Below are 22,789 nucleotides of genomic sequence, written 5' to 3'. Positions count from 1 at the left end.
GATGGATAGATCATGGATCTGTCCCGTTAAATAATGATGATGATGACGATGATGGATGATGGTGCATGTTGGCTAATAGGCCAGTGGAAGGGTCAGTGGTTGATTGGATAATGCTGGTGTCAGTGAACACTGAATGGCACGTAGGGATGTGATTGGGATGGGATCCTTTGATTGCTCCATCTCTCCATCCCTACAACCACCTCTCCAACCCTTTCACTTTCAGACCTTCCCCCTTACCTGTGATAATGTCAGTGGAGACACGGTCAGTCCTCTTCCCATCCCTCAGCCCATAGAGGTGGAAGCGGTACCGGTGGGATGGGGACAGCCCTGGCACTGTTATGGAGCGAGATTCCCCATCAATGGGCAGGGCCTGGGGCTGGCCCTGGGCATCCCGGTACTGCAGCATGAAGGAGTCAAAGGGGGCCTCAGGGACGCTCCACTGCAGCTGCACAGAGTCGGGGGTGACACTGGCAACTCTCAGCTCTCCCAGCACTGCCCGCACCAGGGGGACCTCATTTTGGGTATGCTCAGGCTGGTTGTCATCAGTTGGCAGGGCTTCAGTTTGGGGCTCCTCGGAGGGTGAGGGTGGCTCCTCTGTCTTGTCTGTGGCTGCAATGCAGAAAGGATGGTGATGGATGTGGCTGTCTGTGCATTCCTCCATCATCTAACCAACCATCCCAGCACCCATTGTCCATAACTGCTGTCCGTCCATCCATCCATCCATCCATCCATCCATCCATCATCCATCCATCCATCCATCCATCATCCATCCATCCATCTATTTCTCCACTCCTCCATTTTATCCATCCCTTCCTCCAATCACCCATTCCTCCATCCCTTGATCCCTCCATCTCTCCATAGATCTATTATTCTTCATCTACACATACAACCACCCGTCCTCCCCCTGACCATCCCCCTTACCTGTTATAGCCTCGGTGGAGACGTGGTCAGTCTTTTTCTTTCCCCTCAGCCCATAGAGGTGGAAGCGGTACCGGTGGGATGGGGACAGCCCTGGCACAGTCACAGAGCGAGATTCCCCATCAATGGGCAGGGCCTGGGGCTGGCCATGGACATCCCGGTACTGCAGCATGAAGGAGTCAAAGGGGCCCTCAGGGACACTCCACTGCAGCTGCACAGAGTTGGGTGTGACACTGGAGACTGTCATGTCACTGAGAACTGCTGGAGCCGGGAGGGCATCAGATGTGGTGGACTCAGCTTTTGGCTTCTCGTGTTTGGGCTCCTCTGAGGGCAAGGTTTCTTCACTGGCTGCATTGGTGGTAGGATGGTGATGGGCATGAGCATCCATGCATCCCTTTAAATGTCTCTCCCACCCCCACTAACTAATCCATCCATCCATCCATCATCCATCCATCCATCATCCATCCATCCATCCATCCATCCATCCATCCATCCATCCATCCATCCCTCCTATCACATATACACTCAAAATAACCCCTGAACAGATCCACCTCCATCTCTCTGTATCTCTCTTACCATATCTCTCCACACCTTCACCCCTCCCACCTCCATTTCCCATGGACAATCTTCCATTCATTGATCACTGAATCCATCCTTGATGGATAGAGGGTGAGGGAAAGCATGGATGGATAGATGTATGCATGATAATTGATGGATGATGGTGATGCTTATACACTGTAGATGAAGATGATGGACGATGATGGATGCATTGATGCATTGATGGATGGTGGTTGCTGCAGCTGACGATGGATGATGGATGATGGAAGGTGGGAGTGAACAGGTTGGTGGAAGGGTTGATGGTGGATCAGATGGTGCTGAGTCAATGGTTGCCCACTGGTGGGTATGTTATGGACATGGGATCCCTTGATGCCCTCCTTTCTTGATCTTTCCAGGAGTTCACTTTGACCTTCTGCCTCACCTGTGACAGTGTCGGTGGAGACACGGTCAATCCTTTTGCCTCCACGCAGCCCATAGAGGTGGAAGCGGTACCGGCGGGATGGGGACAGGCCTGGCACTGTGACCGAGCGAGCCCCGCCATCGATGGGCAGGGCCTGGGGCTGGCCCTCAGCATCGCGATACTGCAGCATGAAGGAGTCAAAGGAGCCCTTGGGGACAGTCCACTGAAGCTGCACAGAGCTGGGGGTGACGCTGGAGACCCTCAGCTCATCCAGTACTGCCTGTGCTGGAGTGGCCTCAGATGGTGGGGCCTCAGTTTGGGGTTTCTCATCCTGTGGTTCCTCTGTGGGCAGGGGCAGTTCCTCTGGCTCTTCTGCTGCTGCCACAGAGAGAAGATGGTGATGGTTGTGTCCATTCAAGTATCAGTCTAGTAACGACCAACCAATCATCTGATCCATCAATCCACACTTCCATATTCTGGATCATTCATTCTGACAGCCATCATCCATCCATCCATCCATCCATCCATCCATCCATCCATCCATCCATTATCCATCCATCCATTCATTCCTCCATTCCTTCACCCCTTCCTCCAATCACCCATTCCTCCATCCCTTGATCTCTCCATCTCTCCATAGATCTATTATTCTTCATCTACACATACAACCACCCGTCCTTCCCCTGGCCATCCCCCTTACCTGTTATAGCCTCGGTGGAGACGTGGTCAGTCTTTTTCCTTCCCCTCAGCCCATAGAGGTGGAAGCGGTACCGGTGGGATGGGGACAGCCCTGGCACAGTCACAGAGCGAGATTCCCCATCAATGGGCTGGGCCTGGGGCTGGCCATGGACATCCCGGTACTGCAGCATGAAGGAGTCAAAGGGGCCCTCAGGGACGTTCCACTGCAGCTGCACAGAGTTGGGTGTGACACTGGAGACTGTCATGTCACTGAGAACTGCTGGAGCTGGGAAGGCATCAGATGTGGTAGACTCAGCTTTTGGCTTCTCGTGTTTGGTCACCGAGGGCAAGGGTTCTTCACTGGCTGCATTGGCGGGAGGATGGTGATGGGCATGAGCATTCATGTGTCCCTCCAAATATCTCTCAAACTACCCACTAACTAATCCATCCATCCATCATCCATCCATCCATCCATCCATCCATCCATCCATCCATCCATCCATCCTATCACGCACTCAATATCCAACATAACATCCTAGACATGTCCATCTCCTGCCTCTTTCTTACTATTTCCCTCCACATCTTCACCCCTCCCACATTTCCCATGGACAATCTTCCATTCATCCATCATTGAATCCGTCCTTGATGGATAGAGGATGAGGGAAGCATGGATGGGTAGATGGATGCATGATAATTGATGGATGATGGTGATACGTGGTAGATAAGGATGATGGATGATGATGGATTATTGATGGTTGCTGTGGCTGATGATGGATGATGGAAGGAGGAATTCAATAGGTTGCTGGAAGGGTTGATGGTGGACGGAGTGATCCTGAGTCAATGGTTGCTCAGTGGTGGGTATGTGATGGGCATGGGATCCCTTGATGCCCTCATTTCCTGATCCTTCCAGAAGGTCCCTTTCACCTTCTGTCTCACCTGTGACAGTGTCGGTGGAGACACGATCAATCCTTTTGCCTCCACGCAGCCCATAGAGGTGGAAGCGGTACCGGCGGGATGGGGACAGGCCTGGCACTGTCACCGAGCGAGACCCGCCATCGATGGGCAGGGCCTGGGGCTGGCCCTCAGCATCCCGATACTGCAGCATGAAGGATTCAAAGGGAGCCTTGGGGACAGTCCACTGCAGCTGCACAGAGTTGGGGGTGACGCTGGAGACCCTCAGCTCATCCAGTACTGCCTGTGCTGGAGTGGCCTCAGATGGTGGGGCCTCAGTTTGGGGATTCTCATCCTGCGGTTCCTCTGTGGGCAGGGGCAGTTCCTCTGGCTCTTCTGCTGCTGTAATGGAGAGGGGATGGTGATGGGTGTGTCCATCCAAGCATCAGTCTACCACCTACCAACCAATCAACTCATCCATCAATCCACACTTCCATATTCTGGATCATTCATTCTGGCATCCATCAACCATCCATCCATCCATCAACCATCCATCCATCCATCCATGCATCCATCCATCCATCCATCCCTCTGACCTTCCAACTCACCTGTGATAATGTCGATAGAGACACGGTCTGTCTTCTTCCTACCCTGCAGCCCGTACAGATGGAAGCGGTACCGGCGAGACGGGGACAGCCCCGGCACCGTCACCGATCGGGACCTCCCATCAATGGGCAGGGCCTGGGGCTGGCCATGGGCATCCCGGTACTGCAGCATGAAGGAGTCAAAGGAGCCCTCAGGAACACTCCACTGCAGCTGCATGGAGGTGGGGGTGACACTGGATACCCTCAGCTCCCCCATCACTGCTGGCACCGGGGGGGAATCAGACGGGGGTGTCTCAATTTGGAGTTTCTCATGTTTTTGCTCCTCTGAGGGCAAGGGCAATTCCTCTGGCTCTTCTGTGCCTGCAATGGATGACAGCATGGTAGTCTCTTTCTCCATCCAATCATCCATCCCACTACCCACTAATCAGTGTATTTTTTTTATGCTGGACTATTAATTCCATCACCCATCATCTACCCATCCATCTAGCTACTGGTCATACTATGCACATTTTCATTCAAGTTCTTTAATCTCACCCTGTATTTGGTCATCCAGCCACCCACCGGCTGATCTGACATATCAAACCACTAACAAACTGTCCCAGCAGCTATCATTCATTATCCATCTTCATCCATTCATCCATCTTCATCCATCTTCATCCATCCATTCATCAATGCATCCTGTTTCTTTCAGTCAGTCCTTGAATAAAATCCTATTTTAATCTGATTTGAATACAATCTTATTCCCCTACTCTCACCCCCTCATTCACTCAAAGTAAAAACCAGCCATGCGCTCAGCCTCATGTGCACCTGTCCAGACACGTGTCCATTCAGCATTCATCCATCCATCCCACTCAGAAGAAGATCACTTCCATTGATTTATCTTCCATCACCATCCATGCATTCCCAACCATCCCGTCATCCTTCAGTCTACCCAACCAACTCACCGAGGAGCCAATTATCCACCCATTCTTCATCTCTTCCCCTCCATCCATCCATCCATCCATCCATCCATCCATCCATCCATCCATCCATCCATCCATCCTTCCACCCTCCATCTTTCTACTCCTGCACCTCTCTATCGCTTCCTTCACCCACCCATTCCCCCATTCCTTAATCCCTCCCTATCTCACTTCCTCTATGTACCCTCACCCCCCTGACCTTCCCCCTCACCTGTCACAGCCTCAGTGGAGACGTGGTCAATCTTCTTTTTACCCCGCAGCCCATAGAGGTGGAAGCGGTACTGGTGGGATGGAGACAGACCTGGCACTGTCACTGAGCGGGACCCGCCAGTGATGGGCAAGGCCTGGGGCTGGCCCTCGGCATCCCGATACTGCAGCATGAAGGAGTCAAAGGAACCACTGGGGACGCTCCACTGCAGCTGCACAGAGTCGGGGGTGACACTGGAGACCCTCAGATCGTCCAGCATTGCCCGCACAAGAGGTGCCTCAGATGCAGGGGACTCAGTTCGATGTTTTTCACGTTGGGGCTTCTCTGAGAGCAGGGGCTGCTCCTCTGGCTCTGCTGCAGCTGTAGTGGGGTGTGGATAGTGCTGGGGGTGGGAATGCCTGTGTCCATCCAAACATCCACCATCCCCCAACCAACCCATGCATTCATTCACGGGGCATACCAAGCACCTTTTCCTTCAACTCCTTTAATCTCACCTGAGTCATCCAACCACTCAGCCACTCATCTGATACGTCAAACCACCAACAAAATGCTCTCAATGACAATCATGTATCATCCTTGTACCATCCATCCATCCATCCATCCATCCATCCATCCATCCATCCACCCTCTTATGCTCTTACCCATCCTCCACCCCCAAGCTGGCAAACTTGGGACTGGGGGAAACTGGGGACAGCTTAGGTGGAAGGATGGGAATGGGTGATGGATGATGATGGTAACGATGATGATGGGTGATGATGATGTCAGTGGGTGCTTGATGACAAATTGGGATAGGATGAGATGGGATATCTCAAATATGTATATATGTTATATATACATATATAACACACACACATACATATATATGTTATATATATCATACATGTATATGTTGATCCCTCCATCCATCATCCATTCATCCATCCACCCTCACCTGTGATGACATCAATGGAAACACGGTTGATCCTCTTCCCACCCCGCAGTCCATAGAGGTGGAAGCGGTACCGGTGGGAGGGGGACAGGCCTGGCACCGTCACCGAGCGAGACCCGCCATCAATGGGCAGGGCCTGGGGCTGGCCCTCAGCATCCCGGTACTGCAGCATGAAGGAGTCAAAGGAGCCCTTGGGGACAGTCCACTGCAGCTGCATGGAGCTGGGGGCGATGCTGGTGACACTGAGGTCACCCAGGACTGGCCGGGATGGACGCAGCTCCTCTGGCTCAGCCTTGACTGCAATGAAGTTGGAACACCGGCATCTGTCTATTCACATGGCCATCCATGTCTCCAGCCCTCCCTCCATCTATCACTGTCTTAACCCTCCACCTCTTCATCCATCCCCTCCTCCATTCATGTCTCCATTCATCTGTCTCTCCATCCCTCTATCCATGTGCCATCCATCCATCCATCCATCCATCCATCTATCCATCCATCCATCCTGTCTCCATCCCAGGTATCACAGAATCACAGAATCTCCTGAACTGGATGGTACCCAGAAGGGTCATCAAATCTAACACCTGGGCTTATCCCATCCATCACCCCCCACATCGGTACCTGTTTTCTCCACGTCCCTCCATGGCTCCATCAGCTCCATCCCATCCATGTCCACCCATTCCAGCACCGGCTCCTGGTTTCCACCCTCCCCTGTCCCAAGAGAGTCTATTACAGGACATCCCTGGCACCCCATCTCTCTCATTCCCCTCCCCAAGATGTCCCTCCCCCTGTGCCTGGTTACCCTCTTCCTCCTCAGGATGTTCCTTCCACCCATCCTCCCCATCCTCCCTGTTCCACTGTTCCACTGTTCCACTTCCCCCATCCCCTCCATCCCACCCTCCCTGCAATGTTCCTTCCCTGTCCTGTCCCACTCCCCCCTCCCACCATCCCACCCCACCTCCCGCATTCCCCTCACTTTGATGTTCCTTTCTCCCCATCCCCCCTGTTCCACTCTCCAGGATGTCTCTCCCTTTGTACCACTCATCCCTGAGGCATCCTTTCTCCCCATCCCCCTCCCCAGGGTCCCCACCCCTCCTGGTTCAGTCCCTGCCATGACATCCACCTATGGGTCCCTGTCTTCTCCCAAGCTCTGGGTGCCGGCGCAGGATGTAAGCCAGGATGGCACGGGCCACCCCTGGCACTGTCTGGTTGCCACGGAGTGGGAAGTTGGTGGCCCGAAGGTGGCTCTCGAGACGCTGGAGCAGGGATCCACTGTATGTGGACAGCCGGGCCACCAGGTCCTGCAGGGAGGGGATGCCTGGGGACAGTGGGGGCCATGGGGACACCGGGGACCATGGGGGTGGAGTGGACCCTGGAAACACTGGGGACTCTGGGGACCCTGGAAGCTCTGGGAACTCTGGGGACAATGGGGACTCTGGGGACGCTGGTGACACTGAGAAATCTTGTGACACTGATGACCCTGGGAATTCTGGTGATGCTGGTGACTCTGGGGACTCTGGTGACACTGATGACCTGGGGGGTGCTGGGGATCCCGGGGACCCTCGAGCTACTGGGGATGCTGGAACCTTGGGGGATGCTGGTGATCCCAAAGACCCAGGTGATCCCAAGGACAAGTCTGGTGATATGGGTGACACTGGTGACCCTGGGGGTCCCAGTGACCCTGGGGATCCTGGGGACTCTGGGGGTCCTCGGGCTGATGGTGCCACTGCTGGGGACCCCAGGGAGCCCTGAGGCGACGCCGGGGACCCCTCATAGTGCGGCACAGATGGGATGAGTGCTGTGGAGCAAAGGGGACCCACGTCATCAATCCATCGCAGAGGAAATCCCTGTCCCCATCCCTGGGCCATCCCCACCCTGTCCCCATGTCCCTGTTCCCCCTGTATCCATGCCATGCTTCCCCTATCCTTGTTCTCCTGTCATCCCTGTTCCCATCCTTGCCCCCCTTGGCCATGCCATTGAGTCCCCAGCCCATCCTTGTGCCATCCCATCTCTGTTCAACACCACACTGTGACACCATCCCTGTGCCATTCCCACCTGCACTGGGTCATCCATCCCACTCCTGTGCCATTCCTGACCACACTTTTGGGCTGTCCCCTTGACTGTGACACTGTGCTATCACTGTCCCCATGCCTCTCATCCCTGTCCCCATGCCCATGCCAGCCCCATCCCCATCCTTGTCCCTTTGCTATCCCTGCCCCCATGGTGACCCCATGTCATCACTGTCCCCATCCCTGTGCCATCCCCATTCCATTCCTATCTGTATACCACCCTATCCCTGTCCCCATGCCACCCACTGTCTCCACTCCTGTCCTTCCATCCCCACTTCCATTCCTGTCCCTGCTGTGTTCCTAACTCCATCTCTATGCCCCTTGCCTTGTCCCCAGGTGCCACCATCTCTGCACAGCTGCAGGACCCCAGGTCCTCTCCATCCTCATCCCCATGCCATTCCCACCCTCACCCCTGTCCCTGTTGTCCCACTCCCTTCCCTGTTCCCACAGTGTTCCCAGGTGTCCCTTTGGTGTCCCCAAGGGTCCCCACCTGTGCGCAGACGCAGGACCCCAGGTGCCCCTAGATGCGGCCCCCGCCGGGCTTGGACCAGCAGCTCGAAGGGGTGGCCTGGGGACAGCCCTGTCACTGAGAAGGCGACAGCAGAGCTGGGCAGTTCGTGCGTTGTCATGGCCACAGGGTCATCCTGAGGACGGAGACAGTATGAGGGGATGGGGACAGAAATCATGGGGACACCAGGGGTAGACACTGGGGACACCTTAGGAACTTCAGGGACACCTTGGAGATGTGTCAGGAACATATTGAGGACACAGTGTGGCAACTCACTGGGGATGTGTTGGGACATACATTAGAACACACTGGGAACATGGTGGAGACACAATAGGGAACACTGGGGACAAATTGGACACGGGTTGAGGACACCATGGGACACACTGGGGATCCACCAGGTGTGGGTCCCATCTTCCCCAGTGCTGGGGAGATGCATTGGGCACATGTTTGGGACACAATGGGGTGGCTTATGGGGGACATACTTGGAACACGTAGGGGATACCATTGAGGAGACCATGGGGACACATGGAGATGATCTGGGGACATATTGGGGTCATCCCATTGTGTCCACACAGGTGGCACTAGGGTCTTCCCCCTTCCACATCCCTGTTCCCCTGTTTGTCCCCTCCTGTCCCTGTCCCATTCCCATGCCCCCACCCCCATGTCTCCTGTGTCCCCACTCACCAGAGGGACAAGTGTCACCCGGTAGCCATCAGGAGGAACCAGGGGCTGGGGCCAGGTGATGCGCAGGGACGTTGGGGTGCGGGAGGCCAAGCGTGGTGTTACCCAGGGCACCTCTGAGAGAACAGTGCAGGGACACCATGGGGACACCAGGGGACACCCATGAGATGGGGATTCCCTGGGATGGTGACACCCTGGGGACACCACGGGGACAACCCTGGGATGGGGCATCTAGGAGATGGGGACATCCTGGGAATACCCTAGGACATACTGGGGATACACTGGGAACACAAAAGGATGGAGACACTCAGGGATGGGGTGCTGGGAGGCTCTGAGAGGCACTATGAGTGGCACACAGGGACATTTGGGGACACACTGAGGCGGCATGAGAACCCCCCCATGGATGGGGAGAGAAGTGGGGGTCTGTTGGGAGCACTGGGATGAGCACTGGAGGAACTCTGAAGGGCACTGGGGAGCAGCTGGGTATGCACTGGTGTCACAGTAGGGGCGCCCAGGATGGGAGGGGAGAAGGGGCAGCATTGGGAGCGCTGAGCTGGTGTCACTGGGAAGTCACAGGAGAAACACTGGGGAGCACTGGGGAGCCACCGGCCTCGCAGCAGAGTCCCCTCCCATCCAAGGGTACACGAGGGGGTGACGCAGTGCAAGCAGTGGGGGCATTGAAGTGGGGAGGACAGGAGGTCACGGAGGGCTACTGGGAGCACTGGGGGGCATTGAGGTGGGGAGGACGGGAGGTCATGGAGGGCTACTGGGAGCACTGGGGGGCATTGAAGTGGGGAGGACAGGAGGTCACGGAGGGCTACTGGGAGCACTGGGGGGCATTGAGGTGGGGAGGACGGGAGGTCACGGAGGGCTGCTGGGAGCACTGGGGGGCATTGAGGTGGGGAGGACGGGAGGTCACGGAGGGCTACTGGGAGCACTGGGAGGCATTGAGGTGGGGAGGACGGGAGGTCACGGAGGGCTACTGGGAGCACTGGGGGGCACTGAGGTGGGGAGGACGGGAGGTCACGGAGGGCTACTGGGAGCACTGGGGGGCATTGAGGTGGGGAGGACGGGAGGTCACGGAGGGCTGCTGGGAGCACTGGGGGGCACTGGGACGCACCGATGTCGCAGCGGGCCCCGCCCCAGCCCGGGCTGCAGGCGGGGGTGGCGCAGTCGGGGCCGCTGAAGCCCGGGAAGCAGCGGCAGCGCCCGCGCTCGCACCGGCCCTGGTCACTGCAGCCGCGCGGGCACGCGGGGGGCGGGGCCGGGGGCGGGGCCTCGGCGGAGGGGGCGGGGCAGGCGCAGCCGCCGCCGGCAGGGGGCGCGCAGAGCTGCACCGACCGACCTGGGGGGACACGGGCGTGACCATCACTGACCCCCAGTGACACCCCCACAATGACCCCCCACAATGACCCCATCCCAATGATCCCCCAACGACCCCATAGTGACCCCCACCAGTGACCCTCCCAGTGACCCCCCTAATGACCCCCCCAGTGACACACCCCCAATGACCCCCCAACGACCCCCCAGTGACTTCCCCCAGTGACCCCTACCAGTGACACCCCCAATGACCCCACCCCAGTGACCCTCCCTAATGATTCCCCCTGTGACACCCACAGTGATCCCCCCCCAGTGACACCTCCAGTGACATCCCCAGTGACATCCCGGTGACCCCCCCTAAATGACACCCCCAGTGACCCCTTAGTGACCCCTTAGTGACCTCCCACTGACCCCCGCTGACCCTGGCAGTGACACCCCACTGACCCCCAACTGGACCCCACTGACACCCCCAATGACCCCAAGGACCATCATGACCCCAGTGTCCCCACCTCAGTGACCCCCCAATGAGCCCCCACTGACTCCCCAGTGATTCCCCCAAGGACCCTCTATGTCCCCCTGTCCTTCACTCTCCCTTGCCCCCTGTGTCCCCTCCATGTCACCAACCTCTGTTACCTGTCCCAGCCTGGGCTTCTGCCATGTCCCCTCACTGTCCCCATGAGCCCCAAGTTCCCCCCATGTCACCGATGTCTCCCTACCCTCCACGTGCTCCCCTGTCCCAGCCTGAGGTTTCCCCGGGCTGTCCCTCCTTGTCCCCTGTTACCTGTCCCGGCCTGGGGTCCCCCCGTGTCCCCACAGTGTCCCCTCAGTGCCCGCACGTGTCCCTCGAGCTCCCGCAGCCGCCTCAGCACATCCGCCAGTGCTGCCCCACACGTCTCGGAGGGGGACTCGGGGGAAGACGCGGCAGGAGACACTGAGGGGGACACTGAGGGGGACACTGAAGGGGACACTGAGGGGGACACGGCCTCCCCCCGCAGCGCCAGCGCCAGCAGAAGAAGCCGCAGTTCCAGGGTCATCGGCATCGTCCTGGGGGAAAACGGGGACATGGGGATATGCAGAGGCAGCCACAGGTGAACGCGGACATGGTGGAGAGACACAGCGACAACCGTGGGGACAGCCACGGCGGGGACACAGGCACATGTGGGGGGGCACGCGGGACATTTATGGGAACAGCCAGGGCACACAGGCTCATGGCACGAGGATTCAGGAACACCCATGGGGACATCCATGGGGAGACACAGGCACCGATAAGGGACATAGGGACAGCTGTGGCGACGTCCAAGGCAAACAAGCCACCGGGAGGATGTGGAGACACCCTGGGACACACAAGGGACACACATGAAACACTGGGAACACCCATGGGGGGATGCAGGGGGACAGGGACGACTTGGGGGACACCCACGGTGACACAGAGGGGGAAGAGAGACACCCGTAGGGGACACCCAGACACACAGGGGACACCGCTGGGGACATCTCCAGGGATACATGCACACCGGCAGGGGACACAGGAACATTTCTGGGGACACCTGAGGGACACAGGGACACACACGAGGGGGGCACAGGGAGACCCATGGCGACACAAGGACAGTTGCGGGGACACGAGAGACACCTGGGGGACATTCCTGGAGACACACAGACAGCCCAAACCACAGCAACTTGTAACCTCCAGTGACTCTCCAGTAACTCCCAGTGACTCCCAGTCCTCCTCAGCCCCCAATCCCCACTGTTCCCCCAGAGCTGCCAGTGCCCCCCGTTTGCCCCAGTGCAACCCAATTCCTCCAGTCTCCCACAGCGCCTCCCAGTTCCCCCCAGTACCTTCTCAGCCTCCCCCACTTCTCCCAGTGACCCCACGGCTCCCCCCAGTCCCCCCTCGTTCCCACAGTGCCTCCAGTTCCCCCCGTCCCTCCCAGTCCCTCCCAGTCCCTCCCAGTCCCTTTAGTTCTCCCAGTGCTCCCCGGTCCCCCCAATGCCCCCAATTCCCCCCAGTTTCTCCCAGTTTATCTCAGTGCCCCCCAGACCTGCCCAGTTCTCCCAAGCCCCGCCCAGTCACCCACCAGTGACCCCAGTTCCCCCAGTCCCTCCTGTGCCCCCCAGCGACCCCCCAGTCCCCCCAGTTGCCCCAGCACCTCCGGCCGGTCCCGCTGCGCTCTCGCTCTGGGTCGGGCGGGGTGGCCCGGGGGGGGCGGGGCCGGGGGCGGGGCCTGGGCCACTCCCTCCCCACCCCCCCAGGGGAGCCGCCCCCGCCCGTGTTTGGGGCGTCGCCATGGAAACCAAACAACCCAGATGGAAGGGCTCCCAGTACTCCCAGTGACACCAGTAATGTGCCTCAGACTGACCCCCAGCTCACAAGAACCCCAGCACAGTCCATCCCAGTGCTCCCAGTGACACTAGTAACACCACACAGTCCATCCCAGTGCTCCCAGTGACACCAGTAACACCACACAGTCCATCCCAGTGCTCCCAGTGACACCAGTAACACCACACAGTCCATCCCAGTGCTCCCAGTGACACCAGTAACACCACACAGTCCATCCCAGTGCTCCCAGTGACACCAGTAACACCACACAGTCCATCCCAGTGCTCCCAGTGACACCAGTAACACCACACAGTCCATCCCAGTGCTCCCAGTGACACCAGTAACACCACACAGTTCATCCCAGTGCTCCCAGTGACACCAGTAACACCACACAGTTCATCCCAGTGCTCCCAGTGACACCAGTAACACCACACAGTCCATCCCAGTGCTCCCAGTGACACCAGTAACACCACACAGTCCATCCCAGTGCTCCCAGTGACACCAGTAACACCACACAGTCCATCCCAGTGCTCCCAGTGACACCAGTAACACCACACAGTCCATCCCAGTGCTCCCAGTGACACCAGTAACACCACACAGTCCATCCCAGTCCATCCCAGTGACACCAGTAACACCACACAGTCCATCCCAGTGCTCCCAGTGACACCAGTAACACCACACACTTCATCCCAGTGCTCCCAGTGACACCAGTAACACCACTAACACAGCACAGTCCATCCCAGTGTTCCCAGTGACACCAGTAACACCACACAGTCCATCCCAGTGCTCCCAGTGACACCAGTAACACCACACAGTCCATCCCAGTGCTCCCAGTGACACCAGTAATGTGCCTCAGACTGACCCCCAGCTCACAAGAACCCCAGCACAGTCCATCCCAGTGCTCCCAGTGACACCAGTAACACCACACACTTCATCCCAGTGCTCCCAGTGGCACCAGTAACACCACTAACACAGCACAGTCCATCCCAGTGTTCCCAGTGACACCAGTAACACCACACAGTCCATCCCAGTGCTCCCAGTGACACCAGTAACACCACACAGTCCATCCCAGTGCTCCCAGTGACACCAGTAATGTGCCTCAGACTGACCCCCAGCTCACAAGAACCCCAGCACAGTCCATCCCAGTGCTCCCAGTGACACCAGTAACACCACACACTTCATCCCAGTGCTCCCAGTGGCACCAGTAAGACCACTAACACAGCACAGTCCATCCCAGTGCTCCCAGTGACACCAGTAACACCACACAGTCCATCCCAGTGCTCCCAGTGACACCAGTAACACCACACAGTCCATCCCAGTGCTCCCAGTGACACCAGTAACACCACACAGTCCATCCCAGTGCTCCCAGTGACACCAGTAACACCACACAGTCCATCCCAGTGCTCCCAGTGACACCAGTAACACCACACAGTTCATCCCAGTGCTCCCAGTGACACCAGTAACACCACACAGTCCATCCCAGTGCTCCCAGTGACACCAGTGACACCACACAGTCCATCCCAGTGCTCCCAGTGACACCAGTAACACCACACAGTCCATCCCAGTGCTCCCAGTGACACCAGTAACACCACTAACACAGCACAGTCCATCCCAGTGCTCCCAGTGACACCAGTAACACCACACAGTCCATCCCAGTGCTCCCAGTGACACCAGTAACACCACACAGTTCATCCCAGTGCTCCCAGTGACACCAGTAACACCACACAGTCCATCCCAGTGCTCCCAGTGACACCAGTAACACCACACAGTCCATCCCAGTGCTCCCAGTGACACCAGTAACACCACACAGTTCATCCCAGTGCTCCCAGTGACACCAGTAACACCACACAGTCCATCCCAGTGCTCCCAGTGACACCAGTAACACCACACAGTCCATCCCAGTGCTCCCAGTGACACCAGTAACACCACACAGTTCATCCCAGTGCTCCCAGTAACACCACTAACACAGCACAGTCCATCCCAGTGCTCCCAGTAACACCACTAACACAGCACAGTCCATCCCAGTGCTCCCAGTGACACCAGTAACACCACACAGTCCATCCCAGTGCTCCCAGTGACACCAGTAACACCACACAGTCCATCCCAGTGCTCCCAGTGACACCAGTGACACCAGTGACACCACACAGTTCATCCCAGTGCTCCCAGTGACACCAGTAATGTGCCTCAGACTGACCCCCAGCTCACAAGAACCCCAGCACAGTCCATCCCAGTGCTCCCAGTGACACCAGTAACACCACACAGTCCATCCCAGTGACACCAGTAACACCACTAACACAGCACAGTCCATCCCAGTGCTCCCAGTAGAGTAGGACCTGTCCTATACCTCATCCCAGTGCTCCCAGTGACACCAGTAACACCACACAGTTCATCCCAGTGCCCCCAATAGAAGCTGTAACCCCAGTGCCACCTACCCTCCAGCCCCCAGTGCTCCCAGTAACACCAGTAATATGGCATAGCATGACACATGGCTCCCAGTACCACTAGTATGACCCATCCCAGTGCTCCCAGTAACACCAGTATAGCTTGCACCAGTGCTCCCAGTGCTCCCCAGTGTGGCACAGCACACAGCAGTCCTCCCAGTAACACCAGTAAGGCCCAACCCAGTGACACCTGTAACCCCCAAAACCCCAGCAAGCTTAACCCATGACTCCCAGTAACACATCCTGATGCTCCCAGTGGCACCAGTAACGTGGCACAGTCCACCCCAGTCCTCCCAGTTACACCAGTATAGTCTGTCCAAATGCTCTCAGTAACACCAATAATGTGGCACACCCCAACCCAGGGCTCCCAGTAACACCAGTACAGCTCATCCCAGTGCTCCCAGTGCCCCAGCGCAACCCCTCCCAGTGCTCCCAGTCCGGGCGTGGCCGTGACTCACTGCCCCGGCTGCAACAACAACAGCGGCGGGGGGGGCTCCGGGGACCCCCCAAAAGGCCGGGAGGGAGGGGCGGAGGTGGGCGGGAGCAGAGTGGGGGGAGCACCCCGTGTTCCCCCGATGTCTTCCACTGCTCCTTCCCCTTTCTCCCCTCCGTGTCCCCCCCACCGCGTGTCGCCCCCGCCCCCGCCAAGGAATTTTCTCCATCAACACGATGAGATCATGGGGGGGGGGGGGAGGGGCGGCGGGGCCCCGCCGGGGGGGGGTCCCGGCCCCAGCCCCACTCCCGACGCCTTTATTGCTTAATTTATCGATTTCTTGATGTACAGATTTGTAGATTTATCGTTTGATTTCACATTCGGTCACTGTCACAGCCCTGGCCCCGAAGTCACCCTCTCCCCCACGGTGTCCCCATGCCTCCACTGCCCCTCCTTCTCCGGCGTCCTCACCCCTGTTCTCACAGTCTCCATCCCTGGTGTCCCCCTCTCAGCCCTAGTCGTCCCCCTCCCCATCCCCAGTGTCCCCAGTGTCCCCAGTGTCCCCAGTGTCCCCCGCTGTCCCCCACGGGAGGGTCCTTAGCTCCCCGGGGTTCCCCAGCTCCCGCAGCCGTCCCCCCTCCAGCAGGGCCACCCTCGGAGCCCGTTGGGCCAGGGCCACCCGCCCTGTCACCAGCAGCACTGCCGGCCTCTCCCTTGCCCCAGGAGCGCCGGGACACAGCAGCTCCTGCTCCACCTGCGGGGACACACGAGGACACGGGGAACACGGTGGAGATCGGGGACATGGGGGTGTCAGGGGACCCCAGGGTGGAGCGCATAGTGAGGGACTGGGGAGTGGGGACATGTGGACCCAGAGGACATCGGGATCAAGGGGACTCTAGGATTGGGACAAAGACCCAGATGTGAGGATGTGGGGACCCAGGGTACGCGGGGACATTGGGACCAAGGGGACACAGGGCAGGATCCTGGGGATTTCATGGCTCAGGGGACCCAGGGGACCCCAGGGCAGAGGGGACCCCAGGGGACATGGGGACAGCAACCAAGGGGACACAGGGAATGGGAACAGAGGGGATGCAGGGCACTTAGGGAGTGGGCACCCAGGGGACACGAGGCACATGGGGGACACAAGGATGGGGGACCCAAAGGACCTGGGGAGTGGGAACCCAGAGAACATGGGGACAAGGAAGGCACCTAGGGGATGCACAGGGACTAAAGGGACCCAGGGGCAGGGACCCAGGGAATTTAGTGACCTAAGAGACCCCAGGGGACATGGTAATCCAGGGGACACAGGGCACATGGGGGACATGAGGACTGGGGGACCCAGGGGACCCGGGGGATAGGGCCATGGGACACAGGGACAGGGCTGTGACCTACCTTGTGCTGGGTCATGGGGTCAAGTGCCCGCGTGGGCTCATCCAGCACCAGCACTTGGGGGTTCCTGAGCAGGGCCCGGGCCAGCGCCACTCCTTGTGCCTGCCCCCCTGAAAGCTGCATGCCCCGTGGGCCCACCTCTGGGGACAGAGGGGACACCATGGGAACACCACAAGGACACCGTGGGACACCACGGGGACATCGTGTGGACACACTGGGGAGCTGCACCCACTGTGCACCTGCGTCTCCGGGGACAGCGAGGGGACAAGGAGGAGGCAGAGAGGGGATACCGAAGGGACACGGTGGGGAATTGGGAGCAAGCAGAGAATGGACAGTGTGGTGACAATGGGACACTGTGGTGATGGCATGGGGACACTGAGGGGACACCATGAAGACACATTTGGGAGACACTGGGGACATGCTAGGAAGCTAGACCCTCTGCACCCCCAGCTCTGGGGTGCACAGGGACAACAGAGATGGGAGAGTGAGGGGACAGTGAAGAAGCAGAGAGGACATGGAGGGGACAGCATGGGGAGACCCTGGGGGCACCATGGGGACAGTCAGGGAACAGTGAGGGAACAGAAGGAATATAGTGGAGAGACCGTGGGGACATTATAGACACCTTGGGGATGGTGAGGTGACACCGTGGGAACAGCAGGGGACACTATGGGGATACTATGGGAACATCATAGGGTCTCGATGGGGACAAACTGAAGAGACCAAGGGGACACCTTGGACACATTATTGGGACACTTTAGGACATCTTTGGAACACACTGGGGACACTACAGGGGGTGCATGGGAACCCCCATTGCTGTACCTGTGTCATAGCCATTTGGCAGCTGCTTGGCCCAAGTGTGCACCCCCACCCGCTGTGCCGCTGCCATCACCTGTGGCCCCTCCTTGTGGCCCCAGCCCAGCGTGATGTTGGCGCTGAGAGAGCGAGACAAGAGGGACAGGCGCTGCAGGACACCAGCAACCTGCGGACACAGGGGACATGAGAGAACACAGGACCACATAGGGATTTGGCACAGGGGACAAGGAGGGGACAAGTGGAGACATGGGGTGGTGGCAGGGTCATGGTGAGGTCCCATGGCTGGGAGGAACTGTTTGGAACATGAGGGGGTGGCAGTGAGGAGTGTTGAGGACACAGGGTGACATGGTGGTCATGGCTGTTGGGGCAATGGGTGACCTGGGGGTAGCCATGGTAAACCCACTGGTGACACAGGGGTGGAACTGGGGACCCAGGTGACACAGAGGTGGAACTGGGGACCCAGGGGGTGGCACCACCAGTGACCTTGGGTAGTAGGGACCCATTTGGGGCACAGGAGTGACCTGGGGGTAGCAGTGGGGACCTGTTGAGGACCAGACCCAGGGGTGGCTGTGGGGTACAAGAGGCTGCCCAGGGTGGCCATGGGAACACAGTGGACAGGTTTGGTGACAGGGGGCCAGCAGCAGGAGGTGGATGGTGATCTAGGGGTGGCAGTGGCGGCCCGAGGGTGGCCCGTGTGTGTCACCTGTTGTCGCAGAGCAGGGTCTGAGTTGGGGGTCAGGGGAATCCCGTTGAGCAGCACCTCCCCGCCCGCCAGGGGGCGCAGTCCCAGCGCCGCTGACACCAGCGAGCTCTTCCCACCGCCAGGAGGCGCCAGCACGGCCACGACCTCCCCGGGGCGCAGCGACAGCGACACCCCCTGGTGGCAGGAGCGGGAATCGCACCCGACGCCTCCCCATGTCCCACGTGTCCCTCCGTGGCCCCAATATCCCCCTGTGCCACCATCTCCCGTGTGCCCCTGCCCCATATCCCCCCCAAACCCCACGTTCCCCCACGTCCTCCCCATGTCCCCAGTGCCCCCTTGTCCTCCCATGTTCATAATACCCCCATGTCTCCCCATGCCCCTGTGTCACTCATCACCTTGAGGACTGGCTCGGACCGCCCAGGGTACGACATCCAGACATCCTTGAGGCACAGGCCCTGAGTCCATGTGGTCTCATGGCCCTGGGGGGTGACAGGTGATGGTGGCCCTGCGGGTGCCACCTTCCTGGCCTGCTCCAGCAGTTCCAGGAGTGTCTCAGAGGAGCCAACAGCCTTGGCCAGGATCGGGAAGTACTGGAGCACACCCTGGGGACATGGGCACATTAGGGACACAGGGATGTGAGGAGGACACGAGGAGACATGAGGTGACATGGGGGAGCTATGGCATGGCCTGGAGACATGGGAGGACTTGGGGGACACAAGGGACATTGGGGTACAGGAGACAGTGGGACATGGGGGGTGATGGGGGCGTGGGGGGACATTGGGGATACGGCAAAGCCTGGGGATGCATGGGAGCACAGGGGAACCTGGGGATAGGGAGAGGCACAGCCAGGTGGGGAATGGGGCTTGGGGGCATGGAGGGGACACAGCAGGGTTATGTTGGAGACTGGGTGGAAAAAACACGGCTGGGACAGACTGGGGACATGGGGAACGGGCATGGGGACATGGATGGGGACGCAGGGACACAGGGAGCTGGCAGGTGCACACTGGGACATAAGTGGGGGAATCTGGGGACACAGGAGATAGGGACAGGAACATGGCCAGGAGAACATGGGGACAACATTCGGAGGATGTAGGGACATGGGAACATGGGAATTGGACATGAGGGGGACACAGGACACAGGGAATGGGGTTGGGGACAGGAGAGGACACACTGGGGACATGTAGAGGACACACTCATCACCTTCACAGCGTTGATGAAGCGCAGCTGGCACATGAGGATGGTGACCAGATCCCCAGGGGTGACAGTCCCTGCAGCCACCAAGTATCCCCCCAAGAGGAGCAGCACCAACTTCAGGGCCAATGCAGGGAACTGGGGACACGGGGATACATGGACACAGGGTGTTAGCCCAGCCTCATGTTACTGTGTCCCTCAGCCCCAGGCCACCACGTCCCCTTCCCCAGGCCACCCATTCCCATGCCCTTCAGCCCCAGGCCACCATGTTTCTGTGTCCCCTGGCCCTTTGCCACTGTGTCCCTGTTCCCCAGCCCCTGTCAACCCCTCCCATCCCTGTGCCACCATCCCTGTGTCCCCATGCCCCTGTCCCCATGTCTTCATCCCCCCTGCCACCACATCCAGTGTGACTTCCTGCTGCCACATCCCTGTGTCCCCTATTCCAATGCCACCATATTCCCATGCCGCCCAGCCCCCTGCCACCATGTGCCCTTGCCCCCAGCTCTGTGCCAACACATCCCCCGTTCCCACAGCACTGTTCCTCAGTTCCCAGTGCCCCCAGTATCCCCATGTCCCCATACCCCGCTGGCCCAGCACCCAGCCGCATAGGCCAGCGCCTCCCTCTGCTCCAACTGATGTCCCTGGGCGAGGCACTGCCGGACGCGTGTGGTGGCACCGGCCTCGTGCCCGAAGGCCCGGATGGTCCCTATGGCCCCCAGTGACTCCAGGGCCAGTGCAGTGGTGCGGGCCTGTGCCATCCGCACCTGCCGTGCCAGATCCTGGGGACACACGGAACAGGAGGTCACCCTGGGGTCACAGTGGAGACAAGGGGGGGTCACCATGGGAACATGGAGGGGCTACCTCAAGGATGGGGGGGACATGGCGTGGATGGAGTGGGACAGGGGATCACCACAGGGTCATCATGGGGTCACAGAGGGAACAGGAAGGTTACACCGGGGTCAGCACAGGGTCACCATAGGGTCATTTGGGGACAGGGAAGTCCCCTCAGAATCACCATGGGGATGGATGGTGGGGGAACAGGGAGGAAATAGGGGACAGGAGGAGGTGACGGTGGGCATGGGGAGGTAACAACAGGCACAGGGAGGGGACAGGAAGGACTTGGAGTGAACTCAATGTGCCGGGAGGTGACAAGGGGTCCAGGGAGGAGACAGTGGGGACAGGGAGGGGACACTGGGAGACAGGGAGGTGACAGGGGCCTCTCACACCCCATGTCCTCTCAGTACCTGTTGGATGCACCCGACGGCATGTGGCAGCAGCAGGAGGAGGGGCAGCGCCAGAAGGGTGAGCAGGGCCAGCACCGGGGACAGCCAGGCCACCATGGCTAGCAGTGACCCAGCCCGTGTTAACGCCCACAGCCCCGGCACCAGCACATCGGCCAGCGCTGAGTGCGCCGCCTCAGAGTCCCCTGTCACCCGCTCGGCCACCGCGCCTGGCGTGTCCCCCAGGGTGCCCCCCGGCCCGGGCACATCCCCACGCAGCACTGCAGCCACCGCACCGCGCTGGAGCCGGTCCCGTGCCCGTGTCAGCGCCACTGCTGCCAGGCTGTCACAGGCCAGCTCAGTGATGGCACTGCGGGGACAGCGGGGTCAGGGGGACAAAGGGTCACCGGCACCTCGGGGTGTCCCCGTGGCTCCGGTGTCACCCACCTGCTGAGCCCCAGCAGCACAAGGGGCCACACGACCGCTGTTGCATCCTTCTGTATCACCTGGTCGGTGACTTGTCCTGTGAAGTATGGGGCAGCCACCTCACCTGTGGGGACACAACATTAGGGTGGGGGGTGCCAAATGCCCTGAAACAGGGTGGTGACCCCTGAACTGGGGTCTGAGGACCGAAAATTTGATCCTGACCACTCCCCAGACTGGATGTTGAGTCCCAAAATTGGATCCTGATTCGCCAAACTGGGTGCTTGCTGCCTCTAAATGGAGTCCCGGCCCACAAATTGGTTTCTGACCTCCCTTCAAATCAGATCCGGCCTCCCCCAAATTGGCTTCTGACCCTTCAAATTGGCATTGCAACCCCCCATCGGGTCCTACTCCCCTGGTTACATCCAAATCCTCTAAATAGGCTCCTGAAGCCCCTCAAAGGGGTCCTGCCCCCCGCAGGCCGGGGTCCCCCCGTACCGAGGGCAGAAGCAAACATCAGCCCCACCACCAGCATCCAGCGCCCGCTCTCAGGGCCCAGCAGGGCCAGGAGCCGGCGTGTGGGGGGAGACAACATCTGGGCCAGGGGGGCTGGTGGGTCCTGGTGTGGTCCTGCTGGGTCCTGCTGGGTCCTGCTGGGTCCTGCTGGGTTCTGCTAGGTCCTGGTGTGGTCCTGCTGGGTTCTGCTGGGTCCTGCTGGGTCCTGGTGTGGTCCTGCTGGGTCCTGCTGGGTCCTGGTGTGGTCCTGCTGGGTTCTGCTGGGTCCTGCTGGGTCCTGCTGGGTTCTGCTAGGTCCTGGTGTGGTCCTGCTGGGTTCTGCTGGGTCCTGCTGGGTCCTGGTGTGGTCCTGCTGGGTCCTGCTGGGTCCTGGTGTGGTCCTGCTGGGTCCTGCTGGGTCCTGCTGGGTCCTGGTGTGGTCCTGCTGGGTTCTGCTAGGTCCTGCTGGGTCCTGCTGGGTCCTGGTGTGGTCCTGCTGGGTTCTGCTAGGTCCTGGTGTGGTCCTGCTGGATGCTGGTGTGGTCCTGCTGGGTCCTGCTGGGTCCTGGTGTGGTCCTGCTGGGTTCTGCTGGGTCCTGGTGTGGTCCTGCTGGGTTCTGCTGGGTCCTGGTGTGGTCCTGCTGGGTCCT

The 22,789-nt window shown here is 59.3% G+C and overlaps 2 protein-coding genes across 2 annotated transcripts in view; both read right to left on the bottom strand.

Moving 5' to 3' along the window:
• Nucleotides 1-12,903, bottom strand: part of LOC111936808 (tenascin-X-like) — a 31,926-nt gene extending 19,023 nt beyond the window's left edge. The window contains exons 1-15 of the mRNA XM_086871730.1: nt 12,862-12,903; nt 11,499-11,761; nt 10,518-10,742; nt 9,401-9,513; nt 8,699-8,852; nt 7,263-7,937; nt 6,761-6,850; nt 6,146-6,439; nt 5,218-5,574; nt 4,051-4,407; nt 3,488-3,844; nt 2,574-2,915; nt 1,898-2,254; nt 922-1,266; nt 238-609 (exon numbers count right to left, since the gene is read on the bottom strand). Coding sequence (XP_086727856.1) covers nt 238-609; nt 922-1,266; nt 1,898-2,254; nt 2,574-2,915; nt 3,488-3,844; nt 4,051-4,407; nt 5,218-5,574; nt 6,146-6,439; nt 6,761-6,850; nt 7,263-7,937; nt 8,699-8,852; nt 9,401-9,513; nt 10,518-10,742; nt 11,499-11,757 — 4,297 coding nt within the window. The 5' untranslated portion in view covers nt 11,758-11,761; nt 12,862-12,903. The remainder of the gene's footprint in view (nt 1-237; nt 610-921; nt 1,267-1,897; nt 2,255-2,573; nt 2,916-3,487; nt 3,845-4,050; nt 4,408-5,217; nt 5,575-6,145; nt 6,440-6,760; nt 6,851-7,262; nt 7,938-8,698; nt 8,853-9,400; nt 9,514-10,517; nt 10,743-11,498; nt 11,762-12,861) is intronic.
• A 3,239-nt stretch (nt 12,904-16,142) lies between these two features.
• On the bottom strand, nt 16,143-22,271 carry LOC111942812 (antigen peptide transporter 1-like). The gene is made up of 10 exons (XM_086871808.1): nt 22,143-22,271; nt 21,669-21,771; nt 21,246-21,591; nt 20,583-20,780; nt 20,011-20,139; nt 19,206-19,412; nt 18,811-18,984; nt 18,114-18,273; nt 17,298-17,434; nt 16,143-16,659 (listed from the first exon to the last, which is right to left on the bottom strand). Exons 1-10 carry the CDS (start codon nt 22,237-22,239, stop codon nt 16,420-16,422), a joined length of 1,791 nt encoding a protein of 596 aa, XP_086727934.1. The 5' UTR covers nt 22,240-22,271; the 3' UTR covers nt 16,143-16,419.
• Between the last annotated feature and the right edge of the window lie 518 nt (nt 22,272-22,789).

This window comes from Cyanistes caeruleus, chromosome 37 (genome assembly GCF_971803275.1).
Source record: "Cyanistes caeruleus chromosome 37, bCyaCae1.hap1.1, whole genome shotgun sequence".
Lineage (NCBI taxonomy): Eukaryota > Metazoa > Chordata > Aves > Passeriformes > Paridae > Cyanistes > Cyanistes caeruleus.
The sequence above is the reverse complement of the archived record's forward strand: the minus strand, read 5'-3'. Positions and strand labels throughout refer to the sequence as shown.